The sequence below is a fragment of the Octopus sinensis genome, linkage group LG26 (genome assembly GCF_006345805.1).
Source record: "Octopus sinensis linkage group LG26, ASM634580v1, whole genome shotgun sequence".
NCBI lineage: Eukaryota > Metazoa > Mollusca > Cephalopoda > Octopoda > Octopodidae > Octopus > Octopus sinensis.
The window spans coordinates 17200069-17211163 of NC_043022.1; the positions used below are offsets into that span (position 1 = coordinate 17200069).

General features: G+C 36.8%; 2 protein-coding genes and 1 long non-coding RNA gene across 5 annotated transcripts in view; 2 read left to right on the forward strand and 1 right to left on the reverse strand.

The window, feature by feature from the left end:
• The window catches only part of LOC118768010, a 10447-nt gene extending 9481 nt beyond the window's left edge, over nt 1–966 (forward strand). For both annotated transcript variants that reach the window (XM_036513669.1, XM_036513670.1), the window contains one exon: nt 1–966. This exon is cut by the window's left edge and continues 1278 nt beyond it. The gene's annotated coding sequence lies outside the window, so the exon portion shown is untranslated.
• LOC118768013 overlaps nt 1–6022 on the reverse strand; it is a 13444-nt gene extending 7422 nt beyond the window's left edge. Inside the window, exon 1 of the long non-coding RNA XR_005003933.1 lies at nt 5910–6022. This is a non-coding gene — a long non-coding RNA (uncharacterized LOC118768013). The remainder of the gene's footprint in view (nt 1–5909) is intronic.
• Nucleotides 4648–7134, forward strand: LOC118768008. Of its 2 annotated transcripts, none has more exons than XM_036513666.1 (2): nt 4648–6546; nt 6598–7134. In XM_036513666.1, the coding sequence occupies exons 1-2, from the start codon at nt 5342–5344 to the stop codon at nt 6779–6781; spliced, it is 1389 nt and encodes a 462-aa protein (XP_036369559.1). In that variant the 5' UTR covers nt 4648–5341; the 3' UTR covers nt 6782–7134. The 2 variants fall into 2 exon arrangements, with proteins under 2 accessions (XP_036369559.1, XP_036369558.1); XM_036513665.1 differs by having other exon boundaries at nt 4650–6495; nt 6547–7134.
• Nucleotides 7135–11095: the final 3961 nt, after the last annotated feature.

Sequence of the window (11095 nt, forward strand, 5' to 3'; positions counted from 1 at the left end):
ATAGTAAATATTTTTATGTTGATTTTTTGACATTTTGGGCTTAAGATTCCTTCTTCAGGAAATCTCCAGCGATTTGGTGTCATAAGCTGGCTTTTCTATTCTGTAGTGTGTCTGTACAGAGGGGCTGCTTTGCATGCACGGGACAGCATTTCTGTAATAGCCAGACAGCTGTGTGCTACTAAGTCCTGTTGTTTATACAGGGTTTGGTTTTGTTGATGATGATGGCTTCTTTTATTCTCAGGTTTCCAACTTTTCATTCCATGATATCAGTTGAAAGCTGGATGACTTGAGTATGGCATTCCAGTAGGTAATAAACATATATAATTACAAGTTTTATGAATAAGATTTCCTTGATAGATGGAACATATTTCAAGAGATGCCCGAGGTTGGAAAATTCTGACCTTAGAATGATGCAAAATAAATAAGCAAATAAATAAATAAATAAATAAAACATAATATCTAAATTTAAACCATTAACCAATAGGGAAACTAAATTACTACAACAACATTTGCTGTGAGGAACACAATGACCAGTACAATTATAAGAACACCTATAACAACAGCAACAACAACATCAAGTGAGCATCGAAGTAACCACTAGACCTGCCAGAAATAACAACTAAATCTTCATTAAATTGTACCCTACCATCTTATACAAAGAAAGAACACAAAGAAAATCTAGATACCTTTAGAAGACAGGGTGGCTATGCCTGGAATGCATTTTATCATAGAGTGGCTTAATCATGGTTGACCTGGGGCTAAACAACGTCAGTAGCAACATCCACTTTATGGGTCAATGAAGGGGCCTCTACATGATCATTTGATCTCCTAGAAATAACAGCTAAATCTCCCATAAATCACATCCTAGAGTTATAGTATAGACCTATGTCACACTCTACTTTAAAAAATCATAAAATTGTGAAACCAGTTAAAGTTCATGTAAATAAATCTTCTTAAAGACTCCAAGTGCATGTTCAACTTCATTTCTTTTTACTTCTATTCACGTATATCTATCTATCTATCTATCTATCTATCTATCTATATATATAAATATATATATATATATATATATATATATATATATACTACTAAAGCTCTGTGAATGCTTGTTTGCGTTCTTGTCTGTAATTTAATACAACCAAACCAGCACATAATGGGAAAATACTCTGAAAGTAAGGCACCCCTGAAATGTGAATACAAATGGAATAAAACAAGTTTCATGTAATTCATGAACCACGAATTCCTGAGATAGACAAGTTTTTTGGGTTTGCTTCCACAAATTTAAACAGTGAAACCTGGAGTTATTTCCCTTTACTGTGAACACCTTTATAAATAGCCAAGCCAGCACAGAATAGAAAAATACTCTGAACGCAAGTCCCCATTGAGATGCGAATACAAATGGAATAAAATAAATTTTGCTTAAATTGGACTACAGGTTCCCAAGATATGGGTACTTTGTACTTTTGGTGACCCAATGGGTTACAGACAGTCCAGTATATATATGTGTGTGTATATATATATATATATATATAGTATATATAGTATGTGTGTATATATATATATATACACACATATAGTATGTGTGTGTGTATATATATATATATATAGTATATATAGTATGTGTATATATATATATATATATATATATATATATATATAAATACATACTTACACACACATGTATACCAAAATGAGAGATTGGAAAATTTATTCACCATTACATGTGTTTCATTTGCTAATAGGAGTTACAAAACCATATATGTTGTGGAAAACATGTAAGATATCTCCCATTAGAAATTCTCTGTCAGAAAGATTTCTAATAAGAGATATATATTTTCTACTTCATGTATGGTTTTGTACCTTCTATTAGCAAATGAAACACATGTAATGGGGAATAAATACTACAAAAATATTTTCCAGCTCCTGTTTTGATACTGTTACTCTGCAGAAAATATTTTCCAGTGTTTTCAACTCTTTTGTATAATTCACAGAAAAATAACAACCACACACTGGATTGTAATACTGACATAAGCAGATGGACTTTGAGAGGACACAGCTTGGATTTCAACCCTGTTTACACACACACATTTATACACACAGTTCAAATTTACAGAAAACAAAAGCCAAAGACAAGTGGAAAAACAAGCAGTTATATTAGATTAATGTTCAGGAAGAATGGAAAAGTCTTTGACATTTCAAGTCTGTGCTCTTTTATATACACACACACATGCATATATATACATATAATAATAATAATAATAATAATAATTGTGTACAGTGCTCAGGTGCACTACAACTCATCTAAAGTGTATATATAACCAGGTGTAGTTTCGGCGGATTTCGGAAAGCATGAGGGCCTTAAAGGATGCAGTGTCATGGCAGTCAACAACTGACGCAGGCAGTTTATTCCATGCTTCAGCAACTCTGAGCGTGAAGAAATGTTTCCGAAAGTCATGGGAGCTGTGCTGTTTTCTGACTTTGTAGGCATGTCCACGTGTGTTGGACACATGGAGATCAAAAAGGTGTTCAGTGTTGTTGTTGGTGAGGTGGTTGATAACTTTGTGGGTGTTTACCAAGTCCGTCGCCAGACGCCGGAGCTTCAGTGAATCCATGCCCAGGGAAACAAGGCGCTCAGAATATGGTAGGTGTCTGATGGAGGGTATGCGTTTGGTTGCATGTCTCTGGACAGATTCCAGGAGGTCAATGTTCTGAGCAAGATATGGGTTCCAAACTGATGATGCGAATTCCAAGTGTGGTCGTACCATAGCTGTATACAGCTTTAAATAGATGGCTGGAGAGCGGCTAACAAAAGTCTTGCTGAGTGATGCCGCATGCTATGGCTGGCCTTGGCCCCCAAAAAGTAAAACATTCAACAAAGTTATAATAATTTACTGATGAAGAGTAATAAGACCCTTGAAATGGTAGTGAAAATGGTTATCGCAATCGAAAAGATGGATGAATTACTGAAGAAGAAGAGTTTCGCTGAAGCGGCAGAAGTAAAGAAGAAAGAGGTGAAGCTGGCAAATATGAAAAGAGACGAAAAAATGGCATGCAAAGCGGGTGGTGACGCTAGGCTGTCACCACCCCAGAAGAAAATAGAAGAAATTAATAGAAAGACTGTGATATACAAAGTCTACTTAGTACAGAACAGAAAAATCGAACACATGGAAGAAGGAATTTTAGAAAAGGCATTATGTTCAGTCTGGCCAGAGGGAATAAGTACGGAACTATCATAGTCCCCTACGGAACAGAAGAAAAAGCAGGAGAAAAAGGGGTAAAAACAATAAAGAGATGGAGAAGGTATGGGAAGAAGGACGTTAAAGATAAAGGTGGAGGGAATTCCACTGGAAATTGATGTGGAGTGGATTGTGGAAGCTGTTCTCCTGGGAAGTGGAGAAGAAGTAGCCGTCCTCCAAGCTACAAAAACGGACGGCTTGGTTTGGAGAGGCCAAATGTTGGAACTAATAGTACAAGTGGAAGTTGAGACACTTGAAAATGTGGCAGAGACGGTATGGATAGAAGACCTGGGGTTGAAAGTGTGGGTGGAGGGCAGGACTCCACGTTGTTTTAAATGTGGCCAAAAAGGCCATATTAGAGCACACTGCTCTCAGCAGAAGCAGACGGAAGAAAGGATACCGGTAAAGACGCAAGAATTGGAAAAAGAAAGAAAAAAAGGAAGAAAGATAAGACGAAGGGAAGATTGCTGAAGGAAAAAGGAAGAGAAAAAAGAGCAGTATACTGTGGAACCCCAAACCCTACCCACCCCGCCAAATTCTCTCTGCGACCCACCCCCTCACTTCCCCCTCCTACATTAGCAAAAAAGAAAAAAAGAAACCCATACGCAACACAGAACCAAGAGTGCGACTCCCCAAAGAAACACGGAACTAATTCAAAAAGTAACAAGCTGGGAAACCGCTAGATTTGTGAACCCTGAAAAATATCCTGAAACACTAGGGTGGTACATGTGTGTTCTGATCTCAGAAGCACAAAGGGAGGAAATAGAAAAATATATAAAAAAAAAAAAGGTGTGAAAATGTGGAAAATACACGAGGACATAAAAAAAAAATTCCGGACAATATTGAATGTGTGGTTCTGTTGGGAAAATAGGTACTACTAGCGAACAGTGGTCCCGGTGCGCGCATCCGCGATAGCTAGTCGTAAGTAGTCGATCCTACAACGCCTTTTTAACCCTAACCCTAAACCTAACCTTAGTTTGTTTATAAAAATAATTTATTTACTTAGTTTAAAAAATTATTTACTTTGCGTTTTATTTACTTTGTTGGAAAAATATTCTTTAATTTTCTTTGATTTGTATTCAGCCTTGAAATACAAACATAGGTGCGAGTCGTTGTAGGATCGACTAGTTACGACTAGCTAGCGCGGATGCGCGCACCGGGACCACTGTTCGCTAGTAGTACCGGAAAAAAATGGAATCGACGTGAATAAAAGACTCCAAAAGAGTAAGCGATGATGCTGCTTGTAGAGGGTCAGGCTGTACATTTCCATTTTCCATTTCATATTATCATTTTATAATTTTATTTAAAGTTTTGTGTTATATGTCCCCACATGTCTTTGTGTTGTCCCATCTATATTGGCCCCTTGTGGGCAATAAAAAAGTCACCTCTCTTCACTTTCTCGCTTACGCTGAGAAACCCTGCAAACTGGCAGCTCCCTGCGGATTTTCCTCCTGCTCGGAATTCACCTGTTATCTCCACAGGTAATGTACCTCACGCGAGCGGAACAGTAACGGACTACGTGCTGCCATACGGGTGGTTGTGGGGGACAATCCCCGAGAATGAGAGACTGAAATAAACAACCATTGAATTGCAGAAGCATCTTCTTTCGAGTTCCAGATCCTAAGACTACAGAAATAATTGTAATAGGAGAAGGAGATACTCCGCAGGTACCACGAACCTTCTAGTCCCATTATAGCCCGTACTTGTAAGGTACCTTCTTGTTATATCTTACGTATTTCGGAAATAACGGCTTAGGTACACCGTCCCAGCAGTGTGTACCCTGTAGAAATATGATTGTTTTCATCTGATATAAAATGTATTTGTCATGAACAATAATATTCTTTCCGACAATATTTTTTTGTTCTGTACATCGGCTGAGCATGAAATCTATCGAAACTAATGTATAGTATTAGTTGTAAATACCCGAAGTAAAGAAATATCAATTACCAAGTGTTTAGTCACACACACACACACATAAGTACATAGAAAAGTGGAGAGAGAGAGAAAGAGAAAACTAAGAGAGGACGAATCACAAAACCCGGAAATAAGACGCGACGTTCATTTCTCGAGAATTCCTATTCAGGACATTACATTATTTGCCAAAAATGAATGTTTACGAGAAATTTCGGCCACAAATTATCCGGAATCTCACTCAAATCGATGATGTTCTGGATTATTTACAGTCTGGTGAACATATCACAGAGAGCAATTATGAAAGTATAAGATCAGAAAAGAAAGAAAGCGACAAAATTCGAGAAATGTTGAACATTTTAACAAAAAGAAGTTGTCCTCCTCAAACGTTCGTGAAGATTCTTTCCGAAACAGGAAACGAATTTTTAGAGAAACTATTCCAAGAACACTTGAACATGAAAATTGAAAGAAAAGTTGTTGAAGAAAAACCAAAGCCACCAGCAAGAGACAAACGGAGAGTATTTATTATGAAAGGTATGGACGCAGACGACAAATTACATGAATGTTTTTCAAGAAAAAATCCAGACTGGGAAGTATCAAATCATTTAGGTTCTATAAACAAATTAAAGGAGGTAATTGGTTCCGTACCAGAGAATAAGTTCAGTTATTTTGATATTATTGTTTCATGCGATGAAGATCGTAACCATATTACTAATGAAAGTCTGAAAACAATTTTGGCTCGTATTGAAAAAGAACTCTTACCGGAGTTTCCACCAAGCATCATCACTTTTTTGATTATTGTTGATGGGTATGATGATAAGGATTATGTTTTTCATTCCGACACAAAACCCGTGAGTTTTAGGGATGCTAAGATTCGCAAACCAGTCCTTAGAATATTGACAAGAAAGTTCTTGCATGGATTCCTAGAAGCTTTCTTAAAAGGTGAGGAAACGTTCAATATTTTCATTGCTAAAAAATTCGATTTGGAAAACAATCTTATGAAAAATAATCCATCGGAAGGAAAAACAGATAAAAGGAAAATATTTATTATGCAAGGTCTGGAACAAAACGAAATATTACGTGAATGTTTTTCAGGAAGTAATCCAGACTGGGAAGTATCAACTCTTTGTGGCTCTATAACCAAATTAATAAAGGAAATTGCTTCCATACCAGAGAATAAGTTCAGTTATTTTGATATTATTGTTTTATGCGATGAAGAGGGTAACCATATTACTAATGAAAGTCTGAAAACAATTTTGCCTTGTATTGAAAACGAACTCTTACCGAAGTTTCCACCAAGCATCATCACTCTTTTGATTATTGTTAATAATAAAGAGACTGAATCTAAGCCTGTGCAAGAATCCCCATCTGTGAATACGGACGATCTTCGAGATTCCAGGCCTGTGCAGGAATCCCAATCTGAGAATATGGACGATCTTCGAGATTCCAGGCCTGTGCAGGAATCCCAATCTGAGAATATGAATGACTTACCAGAATCCCAATCAGTGACTGGAGTACTCAAAGCAGACTCTTGCGAAAAATTCTTTAATGCTTTCACCGAAAGTAAAGAAATGTTCAATGTTTTTATTCGAAAAGCTGATACAAGAAAACAGCTAGGATTACAAGTTTATTGAAGGAAAGGACTTTGTTCATCTTGCAGTTTTAACTGAACATTTTTTTTTTATTATACTAAAAGCAAATTGACTGATGGTGCAATTAAAAACAGCACAAACTCCCATAAATGTTCAAGAATCACATCCAATAGTAAGGAATCCCCAAACATTTCAAAGGTAACTATAGAGGTTAACCACTTTAAATCTAATAAGTGCTGGCATTACTAAACAAGTTATACCAGTTATGTGTAACGAAGCACACCTCAACCTGGATATTTTTCTTCTCATACCCTTCAGAAAAATGGATATATATTATTGAAATTTTTACTAAATACCTTTTAGGTGCTGAAGATCCTGAATATATAGGAATTTGAGGAAAAAAACAATTTCCAAGAGTATTTGGAGAGGAGTTTTGGAAAATTCATGCAAGTCAGTTTTATTTTTTCATAACTTGCAAAAATTTGGGTGTATTTTAGTAAAATTTTCTGCAGATAGCTTTCAGATTGTGACTAACTCAGAGTTTGTTGTGGAAATACTGGGGGAGGAAGGATATTTCACTAACTCAACTGTGTTTCCTCATACTTGTTAGCTTCTCAACCACATAGGTCTGGGTTCAATCCCACTGCATGTCACTTGAGCAAATGTCTCCTACTGTAGACTGAGGGTGACCAAAGATTTGTCAGCAGATTAGTAGATGGAAACTGAAAGAAGCCTGTTGCATGTATATATATATATATATACTTTATTTAAAGCAGCAGAAAATTCAAGAAAACCTGTTACTCTGAGTTTCCCGTTGCCGTTCGTTGGACAGATTTTGCTGCTTTAAATAAAGCAAATTACTCTACCACTGGTATTTGAGTACTCTTTTTTCCACCTTGTTTCACATTTATGTGTTTACTCCGGTATATATATATATATATATATATATATATCATGATAATATATATGACATGCTTCTTTCAGTTTCCATCAATCTCTCTCTCTCTCTCTCTATTATATATATATATATATATATATATATAACATACAAATAAGAAAATGGAGAAACAAATTTAGTTTGTTCATCATCTTACGGATATTAATTTGGATTATTTATTCATTTTACAAATGAGGACATCAAAAGCATAGAAAATATTATATAAATCAATAGATAAGATAATAATACAAATACAGATTTTAAAAGTCATATTATGAATTATTGAAATCCATATAATTGATATCCCATAGTGGGTTACACCCATAACCCCTATCTTACTATATATATATATATATATATATATATATATTTTAAGTGGTCTACATCTTAGAATGTGCTTCTTATACAGATTTATGTTTTTCTACAAACAATATATATATATATACATACATACAAACACACACATGTATATACTATTTAGTGTGTGTATGGGTGGGTGAGTGTACATAGTTTCCTACAAGTAACCATGACATCCTAGTAAACAACCACCGAAGGGGTACTGTTTCTGCTATTATACATAAGGGGAAGAAACACCGAGTATTTTGTGGGAAATATATGAAAAACCATGAAGGATTGTGTGAAATATCAAAATATGAGTCAATCTTGTTGATGCCCTTAACTTCTTTCGAACTATAATAATTCCATTGATCTTCAGCTGCTTAATAAATATTTTACTCTTTTTCCGTAGGTTCTTCGATACAATTTTTATGTATTTCATTTTATACCAATTTCTAAAATCTGTTTTTTACTACAGTTTAAAGCTTGTTAAATAAAAATTTCTCTTTGTTTTCATTTGTTGGTGTTTGTGTTTAGTCTGAATAATGAATACTTTTTCCAGCTGTACAAATTGTTGCCTGTAATGAAAGAGGACCAGCAGGAATGATGATATTGTTAAATATTTGAACCTGGAAAAGTAGAAATTGGGAAAGGGAAACCTAAAAATATTACAACTGAAGTTAGAACCAAACATTTAAGTTATATTCAAATGTAAAAGAATACCTGCCACCACTTCTTTTGATTCTAACTCTCTCCTACAATGAATATTCTATGAGGAACTTCCTCTCTTTCTTCCCTATCAAATAAAATATGAACGGTTGAAGCATTTCTCCTCTCTTACAAATTTCAAAACCGCTCAGCTACTCTACTCTCATGTTTTCCCAACCATTATTGAGCCGACATTTACACCTAAACAAACGCGACCCCATTTGAATGTACAAGTGATTGTATTACACTTTAACTTGCCTGCTAACAGTCATATAGCTTGTAGATTCCTGTCAGCTTAGAAATAATGACATGTAATTGGTGTGGTATACATAGGTAGGTAGTCTTTTTCTTTTCAATATATAGACACTCACGCATGAATGAACATGCCTGACATTTTCCCATATATACATAATATGTAATGTGGTTTTTAGGCCACCAGCTCCAACCAATGTTTACTGCTCCACATGTTCCTTTATAAATGCAAACCATGCATCTGTGATGCTAAAATACCTCAACATGTAGTCTTTTTTTCTCTACAGCAATATTGAAGTCATTCAGTTTTTCTTTTGCCATCAAGACTGAACCAGGGTAGATTTTATCAACCCCAAAATGCAACTTGAAACAAATTTACATCATTTTTATATCTTACAGTAAATTTCAGGATACAGCAAGGAAAGGGAGATTGCAGCTATGGCCAATGCCAGTGTTGCATGACCGGCCCATTTCAAAGTATCTTGGAAGCATCAGGGGATATATGATTGAGAGGACCTGTTGAATCATATAAAATTGAAATCATAGCCGTGGCCAGTGCCACCTGACTGGCTTCCATGCTGGTGGCACATAAAATACCCCATCTGAACATGGTCAATGCTAGTGCCCCCTGACTGACTCCCATGCCGGTAGCATGTAAAAGGTACCTTCTGAACATGTTTGAAGCACCCACTACACTCTCAGAGTGGTTGGGGTTAGGAAGGGTATCCAGCTGTAGAAACCTTGCCAGATCAGATTGGAGCCTGCTGTAGCCCACTGGCTTGCCTGTCCTCAGTAAAACCGTCCAACCCATGCCAGCATGGAAAGCAGACGTTAAAAGATGATGATGACTACCCAAGATTAAGCTATTTGAAATTTCCTAGCTGCCGGAAAAAAGCCAAGGGATGGGGAAACATTTGCATTTCTTATGAATCGAGATGATCTTGCAGTTTAGAAGTTAAAAAAAATGAAAACGAAATTGCCTGCAAGTAACGACAAGCCCTGTGGGATGGCTTGTTGGCAAAGAATTTGTTGGTGATGCACAGTTTATGCTATGTGCAGCATTCAAGCAGTCTCTGACCATCGTCATTCATATTGCCAATGCCAAAATGTCTGACACAAATGGGCCACGAGTCATGGTCAGATCCCACGTGAGCGTTAAAATCTCCTAGAAGGTAGATGTTTTTGTCGGTTGGTATGTTTGTAATGGCGCAGTTCAGAGCTTTGTAGACCTGGTCCTTGGTCTCTTCTGAGCTGTAGAGAGTGGGAGCATAGATGCTCAGTAGATGTACTGGGTTTGAAGAGCTTAAGAAGCACACAGAGAGGATACGCTCAGCGCTTCCTGATGCTGGGTCTACTGAGGAGAGTAATGAGTTTCTCACTGCAAAGCCAACACCATGCTGACGAGGTTCCTCTGGATCTCTTCCCTGCCAGAAGAAGGTGAAGTCCTATTCTTTGAGTTTGCTGTGTGAGGGGTGTCTTGTCTCTTGCAATCCAGCAATGTCTATGTTGAGCCTCCTTAGTTCATGGTCGATGATGGCTGTCTTTCTTGTGTCTCCAACCCTGAGTAGGTCATCAGATATGCCAGGGCACACATGAATGAACATGCCAGACATTTTCCGTGGTGTTTGTTTTGTATTTATAATAAAATATATACAAATTATAAAAATGATTAAAAAATATACATATATATACAGTACTGTTTCTACTTTGTGGATTTTCCCCTATCACAGGGGGTTCCGGTACACAGCACCTACGATAGTCGAGAGATTAGCATATCCTGAAAACCAAGAACTTTGTCTGTGTGTGTGTGTGTATGTATGTGTGTGTATTCTTGTGTGTGTAAAGACGTCTTAATGGTTAGGACGTTGCACTCCACATCACTAGATTAATGTTTTAATACCCTGGATGCTTATGAATTCAAGCAAAACACTTTCTTTCACCTGAACCCCAGTCCACTCGGCTGCAAAGGGGTAAACCTGTAATGGAATGGCATTCTATTTGCCGGGGGTGGGGGGGATATGTTGGCTTCGTCCACCTGGGCAGCAGGGGGGGTAACATTCAACAGCTACAACTGTGTGTAGAGGTGCATTGTAACCAGTGGTGTATAACAAAAAAATGTCTGA

Bases quoted from the DNA above. Each gene is read 5' to 3' on its own strand.
- LOC118768008 (XM_036513666.1), top strand. From the start codon at position 5,342: ATGAATGTTTACGAGAAATTTCGGCCACAAATTATCCGGAATCTCACT. The intron at 6,547-6,597 runs GCCTGTGCAGGA...TCGAGATTCCAG, and splicing joins GACGATCTTCGAGATTCCAG to GCCTGTGCAGGAATCCCAAT.